Source organism: Podarcis raffonei, chromosome 11 (assembly GCF_027172205.1).
Source record: "Podarcis raffonei isolate rPodRaf1 chromosome 11, rPodRaf1.pri, whole genome shotgun sequence".
NCBI lineage: Eukaryota > Metazoa > Chordata > Lepidosauria > Squamata > Lacertidae > Podarcis > Podarcis raffonei.
In genome coordinates, this window is record NC_070612.1 from 788020 (window position 1) to 812960 (window position 24941).

The 24941-nt window shown below is 54.2% G+C and overlaps 2 protein-coding genes across 9 annotated transcripts in view; one reads left to right on the forward strand and one right to left on the reverse strand.

The window, feature by feature from the left end:
• Positions 1-24941, forward strand: part of STOML2 (stomatin like 2) — a 253111-nt gene that overhangs the window by 31102 nt on the left and 197068 nt on the right. The gene's annotated exons all lie outside the window — the stretch shown is intronic.
• UNC13B (unc-13 homolog B) overlaps positions 1-24941 on the reverse strand; it is a 154442-nt gene that overhangs the window by 947 nt on the left and 128554 nt on the right. For 6 of the 8 annotated variants that reach the window (XM_053408508.1, XM_053408507.1, XM_053408506.1 and 3 more), the window contains 13 exons: positions 20190-20286; positions 19507-19650; positions 19210-19287; positions 18304-18381; positions 17399-17554; positions 12217-12305; positions 11024-11167; positions 10458-10581; positions 7049-7105; positions 5981-6061; positions 3861-4008; positions 1055-1147; positions 271-430 (listed from right to left, as the gene is read on the reverse strand). In XM_053408508.1, coding sequence (XP_053264483.1) covers positions 271-430; positions 1055-1147; positions 3861-4008; positions 5981-6061; positions 7049-7105; positions 10458-10581; positions 11024-11167; positions 12217-12305; positions 17399-17554; positions 18304-18381; positions 19210-19287; positions 19507-19650; positions 20190-20286 — 1449 coding nt within the window. The remainder of the gene's footprint in view (positions 1-270; positions 431-1054; positions 1148-3860; positions 4009-5980; positions 6062-7048; positions 7106-10457; positions 10582-11023; positions 11168-12216; positions 12306-17398; positions 17555-18303; positions 18382-19209; positions 19288-19506; positions 19651-20189; positions 20287-24941) is intronic. The other 2 variants (XM_053408505.1, XM_053408502.1) reach the window with 2 other exon arrangements.

Below are 24941 nucleotides of genomic sequence, written 5' to 3' on the forward strand. Positions count from 1 at the left end.
AATAAAGCGCCGCAACCCCAGAGTCGGCCACGACTGGACCTAATGGTCAGGGTCCCTTTACCTTTACCGGCTAAGAAACAATGCCAACAATATTGCCAAGGCCACCCTATGTTTGCAGGGGGGAGGCAAGGAGGTGAGGGAGATAAGGGCTGTGGGATTCCTGCAAGGCTCCCTCTGCGTGGCCTGATCCTGCATTCCCAGGCCGAGGGGCTGCTTGCCTGTCTCTTGGCCCAGTTGGGGAGAGGACGGGAGGGAGAGGACGGGACTTACAAGTGGAATGTCTCGTTGTACTTTGGGGCCCAGTTGTTGCTCTTCGACTTGGTGGTGAATTTCCGCTTCTTGTCGCTCTGGTGCGGCCCAATCATGGTCACCTCCACGAAAGGGCGGAACATGCCCGAGGTCTGCCACTTCAGGTCGTTGGCTGCCACCACTGCGGGAGGAGAGAAAGAGGCTGGGGGTGAGGTCCGGCTCAGCCGCTCCACATCCCCTGGCCAAGCCAGAGAGGGCAAAGGGGGTCTGGACTCGCAGCGAGAGGCTGCCCAAGGCAGAAGCCCAGCCCCTCTTGCCCAGCTCAAGGCACACACTCTCACTGGAGCTTCTTCCTCGGCCGCTGGCTGGCCTCCCACAGACGCATCTTCCCCACACCACTGTCCTGACCAGGGAAAAGCTCTTTCTGCCCTTTGGGGAGCCCGTGGACCAGTATGTGGCTGTGCAACTTGGGAGGCAGCTCAGCCTCTCCCAAAGGGCAGCTGGCCTCTCCACTTGCAACGAAGCCCAACCACCCATTGGCTGAGCAAGTTTCCAAGCCACGTCCCCAAAAGGCTGCTCCAAAAGGGAGTCCCCGCCCTGGTCAGTGACAGTCCTGCAAGGGGGCGACTGTGCGGGGAGTGCAAGGCGGGCAGCCTGTTCTGCTCAAAGGCTTACTCAGTGCCCGCCTGGATGGCCAACTCTCCAGCACAGCGGCTGCGCTGACGTCTCGGGGGTTGCCAGCCCAAGAGGCCAGGCCTGGCTGCCAGCCCACCAGAGGAGTGTGGGTGTGTGTGTGTTTGGTTACCTTTCACCGTGACCTTGTGCTCCCCGGTGCCGGGGTGTGTGTACAAGTCGATCTGAATGGACACTTCGCCCACGGGGTCGTCCACTCCTGAGCCTGGGGGGCAGAGAAAGAGAAAGAGCGCCACAGATGGCATTGGCATGTGCCTAGAGCTTGGGGGGGGCAACTGCATCCCGTTGCCCAAAGACTCCCACCCCACGCCTCTGCTCTCTTCCCCCAATGGACAGCTCCCTCCTGCCTTTATGTTTTGCAGCCTAGTTCTCTGCTATCTTCTTTGGACTGGATCCCTGCTCTCTGTCCTCCAGCCCAAAGCACAGTCAGCCCAGCTCTAGGCAGGGGGGCTGCCTCTTGCCCCATGGAGAGGCGGCTGTTCCACAGTCAAGAGCCCCTGCTGGCTGCGGATCCACAGCCCCCCTGGAGGCTCTCCCCTCCGCTCCTCAGCAACGCTTCCCACCGCTGACAGGTGTGTGTGTGTGTGTGTGTGTCGAGGCGTTTTAGCACCAAAGGGACCCAGTCGAGACAGTGGGTGGGCACTGCGAAAGCAGGCAGAGGCGCTGGCTCAGAGCTGCCACACGCTCAAGACTTTGGTTCCTGGAGACTGTCCTCTCAGACACACAACATGAAGGCAATGGCAGGGCCAGAGGGTGTGTTTTTTGGGGGTGGGGCTGCCAGGTGGCTAAAACAGGCCCTCTGGGGTGGCAGTTGTGTCTCCGCACAGCAGGGTTTCCAGTGCACATCCTTCCCCTGGCGCTTTGGGTCTGGTGCGGCATTTTAAAGGCTCCTGCTGATTATGAAACGAGTAAGGTGGGAGGAGGATGTGCGGAGAGCAGAGGCGAAGCTCCAACCTCAGCCTGCCTTTCACGGCCCCCGCCTGCTCCTGGGAGCTTGAACCCATCTTAACCATACAGACTCTTTAGATTTGCAGAAAGAGCTGCAGCCAAAAGCCAAGCCTTCATTGGACTGTCCATCACGGTGTCGCAAGAGGCCAACTGTTCGCCTGGGGTCCAGCACTGAGCACCATCTCAGGTGGCTGCTCCACAGTGCACTCGGTGCATGCTCAGAGGAGCCCTCTACCTTGCAAAGTGTGAAGCACCCTATTTCTCTCGCCGCGACGGCTGTTCGAACATCCAGAGTTGCAGACGTCTGCCATCAGGCTGACAAAATTCCCTGGGGAAAGCAACCTTCCCACCCCCCTGGGAGGGAGCCTGCAAGGCGCACACCACAAGATGCTACGAGGCGAGTGATCCAGGAGGGGTGAAAGGCCTGGGGGTGCTAGAGGGGGACAGAGAAAGGCCAACTGGGGGGGGTGAGGCGGGGCTCCAAAGCACAGCAGGTTTGCAGCCGGCCAATGTTGTTATGGCAACATTGGCCTGGAACGTACCCTTATCAGGACGGACATCCTCATTAGCCGTAAACCTAATCCCTTTCCCACCATGCACTGGGGCAAGCAGCAGGCAGGACGGAGAGAGAGAAGAGTTTGGTTACCACCCGGCCGAGATCACAATGCAGAAACCCACCGGGGCGGAGAAGGCAGGATGGGCCTGGGAATGGCTCAGAGGGGAGCCCCTCTCCAGGTGCCCTAAAATGGGCTGCCTTTGGGGCCCAAGTTGGAGAAGGAGGAGGAAGTCTCCTTGCTCTGGCTGCAGAGAGGAGGGAAAGCAGGAGCCTAGCCTTGCTCCTTCCGGCCCAGAGTCCTCTGGGTGAGACGAAGGTGGGCAAAGACGGAGCTCCCTTGCTGGTCGCTCACTTCTCAGCCCCTGAACGAAGCAGAGCCCTGCAGCTGTGACTCCCAGGCAAGCCCTGGGGGCTGGGGCGTAGGAAGGGGGTGCGGGGTGTATGGGGGGGGTGCAGCCCACCCCAGGGGGAATCCCTGAGGGCGTGACAAAATGGCACACGGCGGGGTCTGGCCTGCAGCACGCCTGGGCCACACATCTCTCCTGGGAATGAAGCAGTGGCTCGGGACCAAGGCTGCCCAAAACGGCAGTGTGGGGCTTCACCCACCAGGCGGACTCTGTGGGCAGATCACCACGCTGCCCCCATGTGCAGACTGCCCCACCCCCACTGCTCTGGGAGCAGCTAGCTACCACTCCACTTTGGGCCAGGCCAGGCCAGGCCGGCTCTCTCACCCTTTCACTCGGCCTCCAGTCAAAGCAGCAGCAGCCTCTCCCCTCGGCCTCCAGGCAGGAGCCAGAGGCAAAGGCAGCTGCCGAGCTGAGCTGGAGGAGGCCAGGCATGCGCCGTTAGGAGAATGGAGAGCATCAAAGGACCCCCTGGGATGCAGAGCTGGTGCAGGAGCGGCCCAAGGCACCTTTCTTACCCCCAGCAGAGGCACCACATGCTCCAAAGGGGGTCCATTCTCCCCCCCCCCACTTTGGACTGAGGGGCCCCTCTTGGACTTCTCTGGTGCTTTCCAGGGAGAAAGGGCTCTTGGGTTGCTTGTGCACTCAGGCCGACCCCGTCCCAGACAAGAGGCGAGCAAGGGCCTGGGAATCAGCTCCAGGGGCCACACGGCTGGCTCTGCCGGGACGGAGCAGCAGGCAGGGACCACCCAAAACTACCCCCCAGGGCATCAACAGGGAAGACAATGTGGGCATGCACCCCCTCTCTGCTTTTCCAGGGTTCAGCTCAGCTCACTCCCTGGACAGTCCCCAGAACATGGCTGCGCACGGCCTGCTCTGGTGAGCACATGCCCTTTGGAGGAAGGGCGCAAAGAGGCAACCTCACGGAGGCCCCCCCAGCCCTGCCCCATGGTGCCGCCGCTGCCTCTCCCCCCGCCTGAATGAGTCTCGCACTCGCGCAGGATCCTCACCTTGTGCCGTCTGCGTCTGCACAAAGGTCTTGATGAGCGTGTCGGTGGTTTGCGTGTAGAGGGACAGCGCATAGCGCAGAGACTGCAGGTCCGAGCTCTTCTCCAGAAAGGTCTTCTTCAGGCCGCTTCCCCCAGCATGGAAATATTGCTGTGGGAAAGAGGCAGTTGGGGGGGGTCGTGATGGCTGGGGGCTCGGGGGGGGGTCCCCTGTAGTCCCAGAACACTCTAAGGGACCCATCAGGCAGCGTCACAACATGAATTTAGGAGCATGACTTCATGACATCTTTGGTTTACAGAAAGTTGTTTCGTTGGGTGTTACATCAGAGGGGATGAGTTGAATAACATTTATATATAGCTGACAAAGAATCGGAAGTTCCTTGTTCTCTTAACTTTAATTCCGCCCCCCTTTTCTCCTCCCTTTGTCTCTCTTTCATTATTTCCTCTTCCTCTTCCCTCCTTCTCCCTTCTCTCGAGCTCTCTCTCTCTATTTGTTTTTGCCTTTCTTCTCTTTAGGTTTTGGGTCTTTACTTAGATTAACATTTTGGTTTTGATAAAAAAAAAAAATTGGATAATAATCTTCGTATCCCTTTTCCCAAATGCTAATAAAAAAATACTAAAAAACAAACACGCAACTGGAGGCTGGAATCCCAGTTTTTCCCTTTCCTGACGGGGCGGCTGCCTGAATTAAACGGGCCCTTCCAAGCCCTTCAACGCTCCGACAGTCCTTGTGGGATTTGCAAGGAAGGAGGCCTCACTGCCTCTTCTCTCTTTTTGGTGAGGCCCTTCTCACCAAAAACTAGACTCCTTCCTCCCCTTTTGGCCCACACGTCAGAGGCAGAAGGAAGAAGCAGCCAGGGACACACCCAGGGACCCACCTGCCCTGCTCCTTGGGCCACAGGGGGTGGGGACCCCCAACTGGCTCTCCCCCAAGCCCACAAAGGAGACTCCGGAACCGAGTGGTCCAGAAGATGGAAGGAGGAAGAGCTTCTCTCTCGGCTAGAAGAAAGCCTAGCGCAGTCTCTGTCTTACAGCCATCTATCTCCCTTGTGGACTGAGAAAGCAGCTAAAACAATTATTGCTCTTAAACTGGACTGCAATCTCTCTTTTTTTTTAATTTTTATTATTATTATTATTTACACCCTGCCCATCTGGCTGGGTTTCCCCAGCCACCCTGGGTGGCTCCCAACGGAATATTAAAAATAGAATCAAACATTAAAAACTTCCCTAAATAGGGCTGCCTTCAGATGTCTTTTAAAAGTCAGATAGTTATTAATTTCCTTGATATCTAATGGGAGGGCGTTCCACAGGGCGGGAGCCACTACCGAGAAGGCCCTCTGCCTGGTTCCCTGTAACCTCGTTTCTCGCAGTGAGGGAAGCGCCAGAAGGCCCTCAGCGCTGGACCTCAGTGTCCGGGTAGAATGATGGGGGTGGAGACGCTTCTTTAGGTCTACTGGGCCAAGGCTGCTTAGGGCTTTCAAGGTCAGCACCAACACTTTGAATTGTGCTCGGAAATGTACTAGGAGCCAATGAAGATCTTTCAGGTCTGGTGTTATATGGTCTCGGCAGCCACTCCCAGTCCCCAGTCTAGCTGCCACATTCTGGATTAATTGCAGTTTCCGGGTCACCTTCAAAGGTAGCCCCACATAGAGCACATTGCAGTAGTCCAAGCAGGAGATAACCAGAGCACGCACTACTCTGGCCAGACAGTCCACGGGCAGGTAGGGTCTCATCCTGTGTACCAGATGGAGCTGGGAGACAGCTGCCGTGGACACAGAATTTACTTACCGAACCTAGTCTCAGGCTGTTTTGGGACACATCTGAACTCACTGAACTTTATACGTTCTGCTGCTGCCCTTTTTAATAGGTAAAATGTCTTACCCGGGAACCTGATTTAGACCCACCCTCTGCCCCTGAGAGTCTGGTGCTGGCCAACATCCCCACCCCCTGGGTGGGTGAGCAACAACTGCTGTGCTTCCTGCTCTCCCTGGAATTCACAGAATCACAGAACTGAGGAGTTGGAAGGGTCCCAGGGGTCATCTAGCCCAACCCCCTGCAATGCAGAAATCACCATTGTTTGTGTTTGAGAAACCGAGGCGGGTGTGTGTGTGTGTGTCACTCACCTTAATGGTGTCTAGAGCCAGTTCCAGCACTGCACACTGCTTTGGGGTGAGACTCCGCGTTTCCTCCCTGACCATGTGATCCTGAAACAGCAGGTGGCAAGATTAGGGCTGTTTCGGGGGGGGGGGAGGAGTCCTTAAATGGTAAGGAGCCAAGAGGGAAGGCAAGCGCAGGGGTGGGTCAGGGATCCAGCGGAAGAAGCCTATGAAGAGACACGCGGCAGAAAGACGAGCGGAGCAGAGGGAGTGGGAATGCGGCCACAGGCCTGTCTCTGGAGACCTATGCAAGCTCACATGGGAGAGAAGACAGACACACACACCAGCCGCAAGGAAGAAAACACAGCACAAAGGTCTCCTGGAAGGGACCCCGGGGCCATCTAGTCCCACCCCCTGCCAGGCAGGAATCTTTTGCCCAAGGTGGGGCTCAAACCCCCAACCCTGAGACTGAGAGTCTCCTGCTTAATATGAAAAGAAAGAAAGATGTTAATTGGTTAAGCTAATCTTATTTGAAGGTAGTATTGGAAAACTGCTACAATGACTTATATGGAGACTCAGCTAGGAAGTCATCTAACAAGGATAATAAAACTGGGAATTTATCAGTTAGGGTAAATGTATGTTTGTTTGCTTGTTTTTTTGCTTGTTTTTCAGATTGTAATGTTTCTCTTTTTATGTTTGTTATAGATTTGGAAAATTAATAAAAAAAATTGAAAAAAGTCTCATGCTTGGCCAACTGAGCTATCCCAGCCAAGAGCCCCAGCCCACCCCCTTCCCCTGCCCAGCCCCTGCCCATTCAGGGCCCCTCTCTCTCGCCCGGCCATTGGGAGGGCCCCCCCATTGAGGCACAAGGGCTTCGTTCTTGCAGGGATGGCGGGCGGACAGACGGTGTGACAGCCTGCAGTCAAGCATCATGCGCTGGGAGCCAAGGCAAAGCCCAGCTTGCGCCTGGGCAGGGACTCAGGCACTGGCCACGGTTACGACAACGGGGACAAGACGCACAAGCAAGACAGCCACAGTCACAGGCAGGGCAGGCGGGGGCCGGAGGGCCATGCGCTAGTGGTTACCCCCCCATACCTTCAGCTTCGACAAGTGTCCCAGTTCTTTAGCGGCGCTGAAAATCAGCGGGGTCCCCTGCGGGCGTGATGAGTGAGAGAGGAAAGACAAGACAGGAGGAGCAGAAGGTTACACCCCGGGTTCTGAGCAGGCAAGGGCAGCCAGCGGGACCCTGGACGAGGCAGGAGACCCTCTTGCAAGCGCCTGCTTCGGTGCCCACTAGGGCTGCTTCAGGGGGAAAACATGGCGAAGGGGGGCAGCCTTCGTGGGTCACAGCAGTACAGTAGGGAAGAGGGACCGGGAGGTCTCAAAGGCTTTGCATCGAGTGGAACATGCTGGCTTGTCAAGGGAAGGAGAGGGGCTTGCGGGGGGAAGCCCCACTTATCTCGACTTGGCCGTCAAACGACCATCTTGGCAATCTCCAAGATACGCAGGAGTGGACGCAGCCAGCTTAGAGACAGAGCCACTTTCCCACCTAGGTGACCTCCCAGGAGTGGGCTGGGCCAGAGGTCAATGAGTGCAAATATTATCGTTGTACTGCAGGAGCACTTCTACACACACAACCTTCTCCGCCCTACATCTGGGCAACCCAGAGGCATCATCAGGGTTCAAAGACAGGCAGAAATGTCCAAGGCAGGTCTGAAGAATTGCTGGTAAGAGTCCAGGAAGAAGGCAGAGAGTCCAAAGTCTGTTTCAGGTGTTTAATTCAGTTTATTTTACCCAAAAAAAAGCTCTTTGGTTGGCCCTCACGCATGTTCACTTCATCAAAAAAGTTTGGACACCCCTGCTAGAGGGTCCTCACCCCTGGCTGAGAGGCTACCTGCATGCTCCTCCTTCCACTGAAGCCCCTCACTCCTAAGGAAGACCCAAGGCTCAGCTGGAAGGATGGAAGACAAGGCTGGTGTGGTCAGACTTGGGGGGCATTTTCTGCACAAAGGTTCCAGCAGAAACAAAAAAGGAGAGGAAAACTTCACTTCCAAGCCAGTAGAAGCTGCCCTGATCTGCTCCCCATCGCCCCTCGGCTCCGAAGCCCTTGCCACTGGCCAGCCTTGGGGACGTTGTGCTGGCTTGGTCATGGCGGCCCCTTGAGGTCCCTGGGGAAGCGAGGCTCTTCCTCCAGAACCAAGAGGAGACCCAAGCAAAGAACCCTCCTCCCCACCCGTCTGCTGCACTCGTGGGGAAAGGGCCAGTCGACTCTGCGTTGGTGTTTCCAGGCCCCTTTGCGCCACGAACCCCTCCCTCCCCACACCCTGTGGCCAGGCGCATATGAGGGAACATGCACACTCCACTCAGCCTAGAATCCAACTGGGAACAGCAAAGAGCCAGCTGGGAAGTCAGCTCTTGCAGAAACAGAAATATCTCGCCTGGCAGAGGCACGAGGGAACCCTGTGTGGAACCAAAATGGTGACCATGTTCCGGAAGGCCTGCAAACGCCACCTTGGTAGTCAGGATAACCCTGGGGCTGACTGTCATTTGCTGCCAGAATGAGCTCGCTTATGTTCACCTGCTTCGAAGTTTGGAAGCCTGAGTTTTGGTTCCGCTGGTGGGGAGAAGCGAGGCTTCTTAGAGATGGTCTTAGAGATGGAGGAGAGCTGGGAAGGGGCCTCCAAGCCGGGGGCAAGTTAACTGGGCTCCTGGGGCCAGATTACATAGTTTGTTTTTGTATAAGACGTGATGCCTAAATGCTTTCCTGGGTGCCGACAACTCGTGGCTTGAGTGCTGAGTCTGGCTCTGCAGTCTGTCTTGTACTTCTAATAAAGAGCTGGAACGGATCCCTCTGGCGTTTCTGACCTCCTCTGGTATCCCTGCACCAAACCACTTGTGCAGGCCCTCCTCCTTTGGGCCTGCGGATCAGGGCAACCCCCTCCACCCTTGGCCACCATCGCTGACTGCAGACCTTGAGGGACGGCTCCTCTTCCCGCCGTGGCAAATGCACCACAGAAAGACATGTGTGCCTTCCATTCACCCGCAGGCCAGTTGTGCTTCGCAGGGCACAAGATTTCACCAGGCTCTAGGGAGCTGGCAGCCATGGCCCCTGACCCAGAGTCTGATGGGCTTCTGGCCTCCAAGCATGGAGACATCCCTCAGTTACCACAGCACCAGAGTCGATTGGCTGAGCCGTCTCCTGACGACTGCAGCTGCCTGGCACTCCCTCTTCTCCCTCGGGGCTCCTGGCTACTCCTGGGACTGTGCCAAAAAGCACCAGGCCCACCCAAGCCAGGCTCCCCTGCCCTCCGGAGGGAACAGGTCTCTGGCCAGGCTGCAGCACCTTTCCCTCATCATCCTTAAAGCTTTCCCTGCAGGCACAGCATGGACAAAGGGCTGCTGAAAATGGGCTTTGCAAAATGTTCCTGTTTGTTCATGTTAATGGCTGCTACAAGGCTGGGTGAAAATTGCCCTCCCCATGCCAGGCAAGAGAGAGAGGAAAGATTTCAAAGGATGGGGGCACAAAGAAAGGTCTCTTGGCTGCCCCATGCAACTCTCCAGCCCCTGCAACAGTGGGTGGGGGCTTTCCTTGGCACTGCTCAAGAAGGCAACGGGTGGCTCCTTGGAGGAACACAAGGAGTGGGGGGCGGAGAAGAGGCTGGTGGGCCACTTTCCTTCCCCTCCTGGGAGCTTCAAAGGGTTTCTGCAGCCAGCCCCCCCCCCCCGTTTGACCCGCCTCCCCTCCTGCTTCCTCTCCTTTCTTTCTTTCTGAAAAGGCTGGTTGCCACCTGCCGCTGGGCTTGCCCCGCAGACAGCCTGACCCAGCCATTTTCACAGCTCCGCTTAAACCTCTTCGCGGCAGGGCATGCGATAAGCGTACAAAGGCGGGCAGGGCTTCTCCTTCTGTTTTGGCAACCCACACAAGCCCACGCAGCAGCAGCAGCAGGAGCGCTGATCGCTGGCAGCCTTCAAGGAAGCCCAGCCTCCAAGCTGGCTCACCGGCTCTGCATGGGCAGAAGCAGACTAGGGCAGCCCAGGTGGAAACAGGCTGGAGGAGGAAGCATCGGGGGGAGGAAGGTCCCACCTCCCTGGCTGTGCCTGAACGCAGCACCTTCTGGAGCCCCCTCTCCTCACACTCAGGCCTGCTCCTTCCTTCCCATCTGGTCCAAATGCCCCTGGGCTGGTTCAGATCCCCCTCCTTCCCCCCCAGCCCTTCAGCTCTTTGCTTACACTTAAAAATGTACCACCTCTGTTCTCTGTTCACCTGGGGGCTGTTGGGGGGGTGAAGGAAGGGGACAACTGCAAGGAGCAATGAGAGCAGCCAAGATTGGCAAAAGGCAAGAGAGGCAGTGTGACCTAGTGGTTAGAGTGGCATCCCAGGACCTGGGAGAGATTAGGGCTCAACCCCCCACTTGGCCAGGAGGCTCTGTGAGCTGAGACTTGGGCAGCTGCTGCCTCTTCGCTTGACCTCCTTGGGGCAAAAGGAGCGGGGGAAGAGGATTACCGTGTTGTCCGAGAAGGGAGGCAGCACGATGATCTTCTCCAGGGTGTTCATGACCACCCTCCAGAGATCCTTCAGCACCCGCTTCAGCACCGTCTTCTCACAGACGTCCGCAAAGAGCGTCAGGCTGCAGGGGGAGAGCAGAGGGTTAGGCTCAAGCAAAAGGACCTCAGCAGGACAAAGGGATCCCTGACTTTTCCCTGGTGGCCACAAGTGCCTGGCCAGAACCAAAGGTCCATCCAGCCTGCATTTGGTCTTCTCCAGCCGACTCCCTTGGCTGGACGCAACCAGCAGCTGTGGCCATGCCTTGAGGTCTGGCCAGGCCAACTGCTATTGCTACTTCCAGCTCTTAGGGGAGCTTTTGCAATTCACTCTGCGCTGCTTTAAAAGTCCTTCTGCCTCAGCTGGGACTGACAGAGAAACCAAGAAAGGGTGGGGGATTCTTCCGCAGAAGCAGCCCCCTCCATTTCCCAGCCCTGGGCTCAAGCTGAGGTTGCTCTTCATAGACGGCCCCCAAGAGGCCTGCGCAAACCCTCTAAATCTGGTGCGGATCTGCCTGGTGCCCTTACTTTCCATCCAGGAAGTCCATCAAGGGCCTGAGGACGTTGTCTGCATCTTGGGCCACCACATTCGGAGGGGCATTCCCCGGCCCTTTCACCTGGCAGAGGATATCCGACATCTGCTTGACGCAATCGTCGATCCGTGCCTGGAAACTAGAGGCGAGAAGGGACAAGATCACTCTGGGCGCAGCAACACAGCACTTACGGGCACCTCCCTCCCTTGCAGGCTGATGCCACCTGCTTGTGGGCAAAGTCTGCCTCTGCATGAAGGAAAACAGGGCGAGCCCTCAAAGCCCAGCGCTCAGCAGCCCCCTAACATGAGCCTGGCCCACCTCACCTCAGGCAGCTCACGGGTCGGGGGATTTATGCTCCCAGAAATGCAAGCTCTCCCCTCTTCCCCCCTTGCACTTCTCAGGAGGAGGGACATGGGAAGGATACGTGGTTATTCTTGGACGGAAGCCAGGCCAGGATGCTTCTATCTCTCCTTCCCACTGCGCTGGCAGAGCAAGGGAATGCGGGAGAAGCAGCAGAGGCGGAAAAGGGAAGTCCCCAGAGTTTAAAATGCCTCCCATATTTGGTTGCCAGCGGAGGAGATGGGCATTCACTACTAGAAGGAAATAGTTCAGGACCTAAGAGATGGGCTTGTGTGTCCCAAATCCAAGCAAGGGATTTACCCCACCCTTAAAATTTTTGGCTGGGCCCCTAGAACTTGTGATCAGTTTTGATTCTGTATTCCAGAGGAGGAACCCGACTTTGCCTTGTCAATATTGAGGAGAGCTCATCGGAATGCTCTTATCTCCCAGCCCTGACTAAGCGCTTGTGTGCTGATAGCAGAGCTGCACCCAGAGAGAGAGCACTTTCTCTCCCTTAATGCAGCTGCCGCTTGCTAAAGCCGCCATATCGCCCTCTGAATGTTAAGAGAGAAATTGCACTCGGTCAATGAGCCGGCAAGCAAAATCTGGCGCCGATAGGATCCCAAGAATATGAACTCGTGGCGGATTTCACAGTTCAGAGACTATTTCACTTTGAGCCAGGCGAGAAGTGCGTAAACGTTTCTCGGTTCTTCGGCTGCTTTCGTGCGTGAGGATTTGAGGATTAACAAAAGGGAAAGGAGCAAACGGCAGGCCTCTTTTTCCATCTCGTGAAGCAGACGCAGAAGGAAGGCCATCTCCCTCCGCAACCCCTGGGCCGCTGGCACCCACCTGTTACCAAACACAGCACTGAGCTCATCCAGCACGTTGTTCAGCTTCACCTGCAGCTCCTTGAGAGAGTCGCTGGCTTCTGGATCCAGCTGTGGGCAGGAGGAAGGAAGGGAAGTGAGAAGCGTCAAGAGCATCTGTGCCCACTGCCCCCATTGGGACACAGAGTTCTAGATCAACGGCCGGTTGGCTAGGAGGGTGCGTCAGTCTGTCGGTACTACGCTGGCGCTAGGAACTAGGAGCAAACAACTCTGCAGCAGCGCCTGGGGGCTCCAAAAGTTTTCCCGCTTCTAGCAACATCTGACTGGCATCAGAAAGCCCTGCCTGGTGAAGGACGTAGCAAGCGAAAGACCGTCCAAGAGGCCACGTCTCTCTGTCCCCCAGCAACTGCGGAGTTGAGGACAGTCCAGACCTGCCGAGCCAAGCCGGCAAGACTCTCTTGGCGCCAACCTGTGCGGCAAACACAAGACTTGGGTCCCGACTCAGGGCTACACACATTCACGGGAGAATTGAGAGGGGAAAGAAAGGGGAAGGGACCCCCAGATCCAACAGCAACGGGTGGAAGCCCATCTAGAAGGCAGCAGAGGGGAGACGCTGCCTGTCTCTGCTCCCTTCCATGCTGCAAACACGCCAAAATCCACTCAGCCATCCTGCCAGAGCCTTTGGCAAGAGAGATTCCTTAGCTACCTGTAGGCATTGCTGGTTTCTGGGCTCTGGGCCAACGCCTGCCATTAAAAACAAGCACCTTTTCAAGCTGGTTTGGAGTGTCTCTCTCAACAGATGTGCTGTCAGTTCTTTCCCAGGGATTATCATTTTAAGTACACTTGTTCTGCCTTTCCATTATATTCCAGGCAGGGTGGGGACAGAGGCAGGAGCCCATCTGTGGAGACAGGGTGTTGCAGCAACAAAAGGGACCCCCAATAGTTCACCCCTGGCCTCTGCCTATTGCACCCCTGAGAGACGCCTGCCCACAAAAACTTCTAGTTTTTTATATATGTAATGTCCCTACATTAAACATTGGCTTCCCTTCCACCCTTCCATGGTTTCCTCCATATAACAATTACTGCTGAATATTACAATCAAACCATACCTTCTTTCCCCCATCTTATTCTCAATGTAACTTTTACTATTGAATTTTCTCCAAACCTGCTAGCAATTTAACCTGTTTATGATAGTTCTTCGTATAATCTGCAAACTATTCCCAATCAGCCTTGAATACTGTTTCATCCTAGTCTCTGATTCTGCCTCCCTGAGCGACAATGTGGGTTTGCTCTTGTTTTCAGAGAGTGTTTGCGAGAGCCTAAGGCTTCTGAAGTCGAGGCCTCCAGAGCTACGGAATAAAAGCCCTGGGTGTGAAGGGCGGCCCCCCAACAGCCTGCCTGTCTCCAGCTGCAAAGGAGGGCAGAGCTGCGGGAGACAGACAAGGGGTTGCCATGGCAATGAGGCCGTGGCCAAACTGTGTCCCCATGGACCATAGTGGGAAGGAGGAGGATGCTTTTCGGGGCTCAGAGCTCTTGGATAAGACCCTGGGAGGGAGCGTGTTCCTTGCCCCCCAAGAAAAAGGGAAACTGATTTCTGGTCACCTTTAGCTGAGCCCATGAGAGCACTGGACTTGCTTGGACAAATTTCAAAGCAGAGTTTAGTATAATAATAATAATAATAATAATAATAATAATAATAATAATAATAATAATTGTTGCTAGTTTGGCCACAATTATTGTACCTACGGGACCGCCTCTCCTGGTATGCCCCACAGAGAAACTTACGGTCTTCAAATAAAAACATCTTGAAGGTCCCAGGCCACAGAGAAGTTAGGCTGGCCTCAACTAGAGCCAGGGCTTTTTCGGCTGTGGCTCCGACCTGGTGGAACACTCTGTCACAAGAGACTAGGGCCCTGCGGGACTTGACGTCTTTCCGCAGGGCCTGCAAGACAGAGCTGTTCCACCAGGCCTTTGGCCAGGGCACAGCCTGACTCCCTCCCTCGGCAATCTTCGCGGAGCTCTGGCCCAATGGTGGCCAGTGGCTTGAATTTAATTAATTTTATAATGAATGATTTTAGAGTGTTGTTTGTGTTGTACTTTTGTATTGTTTTATTGTTGTTAGCCGCCCTGAGCCCAGCTTCGGCTGGGGAGGGCGGGATATAAATAAAATTTATTATTATTATTTATTATTATTGCATTTAACAGCCACCTCACCCAATGCTTTAATCCTAAATTCACACTTTATTTCCGCCTGCAATCATTTTAACCTGATGTGTTTCCTCCCAGAACTGAAATGCTTTCACTGCTTTCCTGCCAATGTACTTTGGATAAATTTTGCGAATGGGTTTCAGCCTCTGGTCAGATGACACCACAAGCCTCTCGCCCACTGGGGCAAATTAAGGACCTCTGTTTCAATCAGCAGCCATTCGAGAGCTTAACGTCACAGAGCCCCAAGATCACACACAAGCACATGCCCCTGTTGATGCTGGGGCTTTGGAGACTTCTCACCTGCCCTGGAATGGGAGTGCATCTCAGGACTGGGTCAGGTGGGAGCCCCACACCTCCCCCCCTCCTCCTCGTCCCAGTTGGCGTAGGAAACTGGGCTGTGACCCTGCGGCAGAAGGCAAACTCTCCCTTTCCCCGGGAGGAGGAGGAGGAGGAGGGAGCACGCAGAGCTGGCTGCTTAAAAAAGCCTCTCAGGATTCAACCAGCTGAAGCTGGTGTGTGTCGTGCCTTATTAAGGGAGCCGGTCTCATTACTGTGTGAGCGCCGAGGGAACGGCTGGCCCCCTGGCATGAGTCACGCTGCCCAGGAACAGGTAGGCACTGGGCAAGCGCAGCCAAGAGCGAGATTCCCTCCCTCCCGGCCCCAGCATCTTTCTTCCTGCTCCACAGGTATAGCCCATAGCAAGATGCAGGTGGGCGGCCAGGGAGATCATCTCTCTCTCTTTTACTTAATAACATAACATTAAATATCTCTCAACTCAGCTTCAGTTCCGCTGGCTCAAGTCAGGGAGAATGAACATCAGCTCTGCTTTAGGCTGGTCTCAACTCCCCACCTGCTCTTACACTGCTGGGGATGGGCTGTTGTGGGATGACGTGGTTGTGCGAATGAAACACATCTAACACGAAACCATGGCTTGCCTAGCCAAAGGTCGGCTTCTCTGAATGTCCAAACCCAGCCCACCACAATAACCGTGGTTTACTTTCTGGTAACAAACCAAGATGTGATGCTGTGGTTTGTAAAGGGCTCACGAACCATGTTTTAATTATGGTTTTATGTCATGTCTGAAACCAAAAGTCTTAAATGACTATGGTTTGCCCACCCCACGCTGGGCATGTGCTAAGCAGCAGAGTCTGGAGGCAAGGGCACCTGGGAAACAAAGGCGGCTCTGGAAAGAAGTCCTGGCTTCTCTGCTCGACTGTGAGACAACCTGTGGCTTGTTGAACAAACCATGGTTAAACTATGTGCTTATTGCATCCATTGGAAATAATACTATTTATTGATGGCTCTTACACCTTAACACGGTCCAGTGTTCATTCGGCAGGAACACAAGAGAGAGTAAGGACTGATCCACACTTACCTTTCGCCTGGCATTTTCCAGGCATGAGTCTGCACTTTAAAACCCCAATTGCTTTTTATTTCGCCCTGGAGCATTCCACGTGAAAACCTGCTCTTTAAAGATGAAATGCAAGAAGCGGCAACTGGGTGCTTATGTGCACTGCTGTTTGCTCCAATTCAGCAGTAAAGAGCGGGTTTTCATGGGGAAACCTCTGGAGCAGGCATAGGCAAACTCGGCCCTCCAGATGTTTTGCGACTACAATTCCTGTCATCCTTGACCACTGGTCCTGTTAGCGAGGGATGGTGGGAGCTGTAGTCCCAAAACATCTGGAGGGCTGAGTTTGCCTATAGCTGCTCTGGAGCAAGAAAAAAAAAGTGCTCAGACATAAAACTTTAAAATGCAGACAGTGCCTGAAAAGTGTGGAGGAAAGGAAAATGTGGATAAGCTCAGAAAGAGACAGGAAGGCAGGAAGGCAGCCCAGTCCCTCCACCCCATTCTCCTCTCCGCCTGCCCACCCCCTGCAAAAAACTGGGAAATGCCTGATGGAGGCCCATGGATGCTGGACCAGTTGGGCCATTGGTCTGATCCAGCAGGCTACTCCCATGTTCCCCCAGTCTCAACTGCATGGAGACTCACAACAAAAGGGTCAACACACTCACACATGACAGGCTAGATAAGGCCATCAATGACTATGACTACTCTAATTCCTGGAAGGCAAGTTCCTGTAAGTGCAGGATTTGCTTTCATTTGGCAAGCCTTCCCGCTGCAGAAGACCTAGAGAAAAAGCAGCAGGTGACTCATGGGAAACTCTAGATAAGCTGGGAAGGGGAAAGGCTTCGGAGAGGGAAGAGTGAAGCTCTGCACTAAAACGAGCAGCAAATGTTTCTAGCTATTTGTTCAGCTGACTAAATCCAAAAGCGGGAGAACTACATTATCTCAGTGGCCGACACTCGCTAGCCAGGCTGAGGAACAGCATTCAGAGTCCCTGCACAGCACACAGGCGAAGGCAAGAGGGACTGAGAATCTGCACGGAGCAGAACTCGGAATGGAGGCACCAGGGGGAAACCGCTTAAGGCGCTTCAGGGACACCAAGGCCTCTTCCTAGCAGCAGTGCTGGAGACCAAAGTTGGCCAGAGGGAGCAAGAGAGACCCCATGGATGGCAAGACTTTGCCCAAGGCAGCCTGGGTCTGTTCTCCACACCAACCAATAGCCTCTGCCATCACTTCCCATTCCATGCTTTTTCCTAAGGATCTTTTGCACAGCTCTGAGCTGCTTCTTGACATGCTGCCAGGGAGAAGCCACCCGATGCCACGGTGCCACCATGGAGTTCCCTGCCACGTGCAGAGCCTACATCTATTCAGGATCTAGGGCAGAGCTTTCCAAACTTTCCATGTCGGTGACACACTTTTTAGACCGGCATCATTTCATGACACAGGAATTCAGTTTTACAAGTAAACTGGAGGTTGAACTAACCCCTTTCCAGCCCCGGGAGGAGCGCGGGGAGCATTCGCACCACACACCTACATTCTGCAGCCGACACACTAGCGTGTCGCGACACACAGTCTAGAAAGCTCTGATCTAGGAAGTCACAGCTAAGGAGGAAGTGTCTTAAGGCCAAGAGTAAGCAATATGGATTCTAACAGCCTTAGGATTCCTCGGTTCAGGATTCTGATTCTGATTCTGTTCCTGATTCTGATCCTTTTCCTTTTCCTGTTCCTGATTCTCATCCTGATTCTGAGTCTCATCCTGATTTTGATTTTGATCCTGGTCCTTCTCCTTCTCTTCCACATTCTCAGTCTTGGAAAGCAAGGGAAAGACAGAGACAGACATGCAAAGGTTAGACCAAGCATTCTCACAGCGTTACAGAAAATCTCACAGCTTGAATCAGCGACAGAGGGGGGAAATCCTGCCTCCAGTTAAGGACAACAGGCGTTTAAGGCTTGGAAGGCATCAGGCAACACAGCTGTATCCACACAGGCCCAGCAAGTATCCAGAATAATGAGAAAGGGCACACACAGTCTGTTCAGCTGCGAAGGATGACCCAAAGCCAATTGTAGCAGCTGGAACTTGCTTCTGGAAGAAGCACATTTTCAAACCAGACTCATTCAGCAAAGTCTTTACACATTTGCATCTCAGCTTTCATCAACCCAGCTTCACTCAAGTTGGCCGCCACATGGCGAATCGATGGTGTGAACGTTTCAGGCCATTTATAAAGTGAGAATCAGCACATCCATACGAACCCTTTAGAAACTCAAGAGTTAGGAAACGTGTTCAACGAAGGCCGTGATCTCATCTTCCCTTCCTTCTCTGACTATGACAGGAGTAGCCAACATGTCTGTCCATCTCCCCCCCCCCCTTCTGACCATTAGCCTTCTGGCTGGGCCTGGTGGGAATTACAGTTCACCACTTTGACTCTTGGTGGTGCATGATGTAATCAGGGGCAGGCCTGCAAGCTACCCATTTCCCCAGCCACAAAATCCAATCCCCGACCAGCTGACGAGGCAGTACTGAGCCCCACCCTCAGAAGGGCTCCTCCGAGCTCTCACCTCCTTGGCCCCCATGGCTTCAAACATCTTCTCCAGCTGCACCCTCAGCTGCTGGATGTTGTTCATCAGGATGCAGGGCTGAGCAGAAGGAGAAAACACCAATGACAGGTTACTAGTGAGACAGACAAATGCCAAGGCCACTGGCTCTCTCTGCGCAAAGCCTTCAGGGCCACACACACAGGTGAGAAGGCCAGGGATGGATGGCAGGAAGACCTTTCTTCCTTAGGCAGGAAGTGAGTTCTGCAAATTCAGTAGCCCAGCCAGCAGGATCTCTCTCTCCCCGCCGGTTTCCGAGAAGCCCAGTTGATGTTTGGAGCTGGAAGCCCAACTGGCAGAGAGTCTTGGAGTGAGAAACAAGTGAAATGGCTGGAGTGCCATGCCCACCCCTGCGCCCCAGGACCTCATGCCCTCCCATCACTATCAGGAGTTGGAGAGAGTCAGAGGGAACATTTTGTCAAGGCAGGAAGAAACCTAGCTCCCGGGGAACCAATGAACGAACAAGCACGACGTTCGGGGACAGGAAGCGCCTCTCATTTTGTGACCCTTCTGTGAGCGAAGGCTGAGCAACTTTCCCCTCCTAAGCAGCAGAAAAGGGTAAGAGGCACTTCCTGCCTTGAGAACCCGGCTGCAAAAAGTGCATTCCAAGAACGCCCATCCGTCTACAGACAACAATTTTAATATTTAAATGCCACCCACCTGACTGGGTTGCCACAGCCACTCTGGGTGGCTTCTGGCAATACACACACACACACACACACACACACACACACACACACAGTCAACCAATCTTGGGCAGCTATCTGTCCAAAGGTGCCTGGCCTTGAGGATATGGCTAAGAGGAGAGGGGCACGTCTTCTCCCCGTTTGTCCTCTGCGTTCCCCATCCCAACCAGGCAGAAGGACTCACCACTTTCTCCTTAGAGCAGTAGGCCTGGAAACTCCGGGAGACGATGTCTGCGTACTGCATCAGCACCTTCCCGATGGTCTGCAAGGAGACCAGAAAGGTTACCTGCCTCGTTCTGAGCGGCACAAGAGAAACATTTAATGGTTTGTCACAGCTGAATTTCATCTAGTTAAGTCTCTCTGAGGTTTCGTTTTGGCAAAAAGCCACTAACAAATGCTGCTGTTGACCATGATGATAATTGCACCCCTTTCCCCCTGGAGAACGAGGCTCCTAGAGACCCCGTGGGAGGAGGGGCATCACCTTGGCAAAGCGCCGCATGTAGCAGGCCAGGATGGCCGGGTCGGGGCATTCCAGCTTCTTGATGATTTCAAAACTCTGGTTGAGCTGGGTGAAGACATCCACCACCGAGCAGGAGAAGAGAGCATGCTCAGATGTCTGCTGGAACTGAACACAAACAAGAAACATGCAGTGTGAAGAAAGAGCGGGATAGCTCAGTCGGTACAGCATGAGAATCTTAATTTCAGGGTCCTGGGTTCGAGTGTCAATGCAGGGCAAAAGACTCCTGCATTGCAGGGGGCTGGACTGGAGGACCCTCGGGGTCTCTTCTAACTCCACGATTCTGTGATTCTACCTGGTGCCTTTGAGTTCATGCAAGCCTTTTACCATGGGAATTTTAATCTGAAACACTTTTCTATTTTCTACCAAGTCTTCCACAATCCTGAAGGATACCTGTTGGCTTCTTTATTTATTAAGTTTATACACAGTAGGACGGCAAAATGCACAAGGCATACAACAATTCACACATTGGACGACAGTACTGCTGTCCAATAATCCAATAACAGCCTAATTATATCAATGCCAAATTATAATACAGTTCCTAATACCAATCATTCAAATACCAAATTATACAATTTAGGTGGCCCCCCGCATGCTAGAATTGATGGTTTGATGATTTACTTTATTTCTGTGTTCCAAAACCTTACCCCATCCTTCTTATCTCTCTCCAGAGCTCCATGCAAAAATTCCAGGGACACGTCTTCATTCTCATCCAGCCACTGCATCACAAACTGCTCAAACCACCTGCGTTGGGGAGGGAGGGAAGACAACGTCATTTGCGTTTGCAAAGCCCTTCCCCACCAGCCGGCCGCTCTGGGGCCAAACTCGCCCAAAACTGCCCCCCAGCATTGGAAGGAGACAGAATATTCACAGGCCCTTGCCCCCCTCTTTCCCCCTCCCTCCTTCATTTCATGTCCTCTGCCTCTGTAGCACTGCAAACTGCAGGGAAGGAAATTACAGGGATTTGCATGACTTCCAGTGAATGAGGGGAGAATCCTGCTCTTGACTAAACACCCAAGGAAGGGGCAGGGACCCAAGGTCTGGATGTGGCCCCTTGGGCTGTGGGCATTCTGAGTCTGCCTCACGTGTCCCAGGTATTTCTGAAACACTGATTGCGCATCTTCTTTGCCACAGCCAAGGCTATCACAGCATCCCCAGAGGCCCAGAATCGATGTAAGAGATGGGATATTGGGAAAGTGACAGAGCTGCAGATTGCAGAAAGTTATGGCGAGGCAGACAAAAGACCAGTTGGGGGGAAATTGGTCTCCATTTATGTCTCCATTTATACCCTAATAAGAGCTGATGCAGCGAGAGGTCTCTCTCCCGAGGCAGAATCTCTTTCAGAGAAAGAAGGACAGCTTGCCATTATTCCCTCCAAGTGTGGAAAACAGAGTGACTGGCCTTCGGGTTGCTTCACTCGTTTTACCTAAATGCTGGATGATTGAATCGTTCTGTTTAGGTGCATGTCAACTAGATGGCTTCTCTCCCAAGCTTGTGTTTGTGTGTCTTCTTGCGGCAGATGACACTGCTCTGGAAAGCAGTCGAGGGATGGCACAGGCTCCCTCTCCCGCCTGCCCAGACCCAAAATCACCCTAAACTCTGTTCACATGGGCTGGATTGTCCTGGGCTGCTCCTCACCCTCCCAGTCCAGGCACTGCTTTTCAGGATCGGTTCTTTGTCAACCGGGACTGTCTGAAGTTCCGACAGCAGCCAGGGCGAGGCATCTTCAGGCCCCGGAGGCAGAACAAGCCACGGAAGAGGCCAGGGGGCTCTTCGTCCCCAGGAGAACAGAAACACCCGCCTGGCGCTGCGAGGCCGTTGTCTGCCTGCTTGTGTTCGTGCGGAGCCAGAGCCCGCCTCTGTCTAGAAACGCGGCTGAAACACAAGGTGCTTGCAAACAAGGGAAGGGGAGTCAACAAAGCGGCACATTGTGCGATCTTCGCAGCCGATTACGGCCCTCTCCAAACCCGCAGCTGAGTTTATACAAACGGCGCTAATTATGGGGTGCTTAAATTTGCAAAGAAAGTGAGAGACACTACGGAGGGAGCGAGAGCAAAGCCCAGAGCATGCTGGGAAGCCTGAAATAACCCTTCACACTTCAGAATAGAAAGGCACAGCCTACCCGATGCTGGGAATTGTAATTGGCACGGTGTTAAAAAGCTGGCATCGGCCCATCCGCACCGCAGCCAGCAAGTTTCCAGCAAGTTGCAAGCACCACAAAGCTCTGTTTGAATGCACACACGGCAGGGTATTTTGCAGTTGAGACATTTCACAAGAATCTGAGAAATTTGATTGCACACAAAGGTGGTCCAGGAATTAGGCACCCCTATTGGGGCTACGAGACAAACATGCCCCCAAAATTCTGAGGCACAGCGAAGTTTCCTATTGAGACCTTCTATGCACCCCTTTAACATGTGCTGATGGCAGTAGATGCTTGTGCAGTGCCTGGGAGGCACTTGAGCCATGATTAGGACCCAGAGCCAGCAGCCCTCAAACAATGCAAGAGTCCCATCCGGACTGGACAGGAACAGCCACATCAGGCCAGCAGCGGGCTGTGGATTCCCATGGCAGAGGCAGCTGGAAACCTCCAGAGAGAGAGCTGGGAGAGGCCAGGGAGTCTTCATGGAGGAGCGCAAGGCCTGCCGGAGGGTAAGAAGAAAGGCCAGGGAATCTCTGGCAGTGTCCGGGCCACACCTTGGGAAAAAGCGCAAGCATCTTAATAGTTGCTCAAGTGCTGTGATCATAGAGTCATGGATTTGCAGAGTTGGAAGGGACACCCAAGGGACATCTAGGCAAACCCACACCAATGCAGGAATCACAGTGAAGAATCCCTGACTGACAGGTGGCCATCCAACCTCTGTTTGGAAACCGCCAATGAAAGAGAGCCCATCGCCTTCCGAGGGAGTCTGTTCCACCGCTGACCAGCTCTCACCATCAGAAATTTCTTTGTGATGTTTAGTTGGAACTTGAGGCCATTGGTTCATGTCCTCCCCTCTGGAGCAGCAGAAAACAAGGCTGCGCCATCTTCCAGGAGGCAGCCCTTGAGATACTGGAAGATGGCTCTCGTTTCACCTCTCATTCTTCTCTTCCCACTCCCTCCACCGTTCCTGCTAAGGCTGGGCAGGCCTCCGCTGAGCCAGAAGACTATCAGGGGCTGGTGCCACCTGCTAAGGCAGTCAAGAGCAAGACCAGCCTTTCTCGGCAGCGATGAACACTCCCTGCGGTGCCGAGGAAAGGAAAGCGCAGCTGCAAGTGAGGAGACGCCGGGGTTGGGAGGAAGGCTCTGACGGCCCACAGGCAAAGCGAGTTCTCTGCCTGTTTGAGCACGGAGGCTGGAAGGAAGGGAAGCGAAACTGGGCGCTCTTGCCCAGCACCTTCCCCCTACTCTTTGAACCAACTGGAGTCCGCCAGCAGTGGGCAACGACGCCATCACATGTTATTTTTCCATCTCTTGCCCACGCAGAGCCCCGCTTCCAACTGTGATGAGGCTCCGGTTTGCCTTAAGTTGTTTGCTGACATTTGGAGAGAAAGCCAAAGCAGGGAAGTGTTAATATCGTCCAAATTTGATGGCGATGCAGATTATTAGGAAAGCAAGTGACTCAGCAAACACACATGCATCAAACCCGGGATCCTGCCAGGGCTGCTGCCAAGAGGCAAGGCAAGGCAGGGGTTGGAAGAGGCAGGAGGTGTCTGCAAACAGCCCCTGGGCTGAAATATGAGCCTGGCCCAGTGGCAGAAGGTGCTGGGAGGTGGCAGAGAAGTGCCATGGCAACAGGGCTGCCATCAAGAGGCAGTCCAGAGGGCAGCCAAGATCACACTGGCTCTCAGTGCACCCTCTGCTTAGTAATGCTTAGCATTTAGATCCGTTCTCCATCCGCAGATGGCAGGTGGCTGACTAACAGCCCAATTCGCCACACAGCCAAGGCAAAGCAGGTGACTTGGGCCAATTTAGAGCCAGGTTCCTTGCCATCCAACCACTCATGGGTGCCGCCTTCTCCTGGCTTTCTCGGTGGGGCAGCCTAGGCAAGTCTGGTACACAGGGAGACAGCTCAGAAATGCAGATTTGTTATCCTCCTGAAAGCGACTGAATCATCCTTGGCGCAGGGCTCAGAGTCGGGGCTGTGTGTGGTGGAAGCCGGCAGCGGAGATTCTCATGTGGGCTAGAAACAGGAAGCGTGGAATTGGCTTGGGGAAGGGGGTAATTAGCCCTTAATAATGAGCAGGACGGAACGCGCGCCATCTCTTCTACGTGATCCGAACACTCTGCCTTTCACAGCTCAGAAACACAGAGGCACAGCGTGGCTGCCGATCCTGGCGTCTGATTCACACTCCGGAACACTTCCTTCTTCAGACTGTTTTGCAGGTCCAGGACCAGGGAGCCAATGCCTGGCTGTACCCAAGAGGTCCAGAGCATGCCGGGATTCTGATGGAGGCTCTTGCTGGTGGCTGCGCAGGCTCCAAAGGCAGTTTCCACAAGACCAGAAAGGTCTGGAACCACAGTTAACAAGGCAGCATATCACACGTGACAACCTTCTTTTGTTCAGGACAAGGCCAGGAAGGAAGCCTTGCTCCAGCCCATGAGAGACTCAGGAGGTACTTTGGACCCCAATCAGGTCCAGGTTCTGCTCTAATCCACAGCCTGAAACTTCACAGCTACAGGAGCAATTCAGCCCCAGAATCAGATGCTGCATTTAATTTCTGGAGCTTTGCCAAGAAGTGCTGGCAGACTTCCAGCAAGGGTGCTAACTGAGCAAACTTCTTCCTGCTCTTACGATCTCCCTCCCCTTTCTATGGCCTAGGATGGCACACAAGGAACGGCAAGGCTGCATGTGTTTGCCCTGCTTCTGACACTGCTAGCGCCGGGGGGCAGGTCTCTCCCCCTTTGCAAACATGAAGGGCTGCAGCTCAGTGCTGCATGAACAAGGGCCCGGGCTCCTGGCGCTGGAGCTACAGGCACGGCTGGGATGGACTCCAGCCAGAAAGCCTGGGCAGCTGCTGCCAGTCAGGGTCAATACCACTAAGCTAGATGGACCAAGGGTCTGATCTGGCCTTTTATAAGAAGGGCTGGGGAACCTTTTTGAGCGGTGCAAAAGGAAGTCTGGATGAGCCCTTGGAGGAAAGTGGGAGGGGCTGGCAAGGGCCTTTGTGGGTGAAACTGGAGACCTAAGAGAGAAAGGGGCAGAACAGAGCTGCAAGTCAATCTATTCTGCCTTGGTCAGACCCCAGCGGGAATACTGCGCTCAGTTCTGGGCACCACAATTTAAGGAGGATGTTGATAAGCTGGGAGGTGTGCAGAGGAGGGCAACCAAGATGATCAAGGGTCTGGCAACCAAGCCTGATGAGGAACGGTTGAAGGAGCTGGGTATGCTTAGCCTGGAAAAGAGGAGACTGAGAGGAGC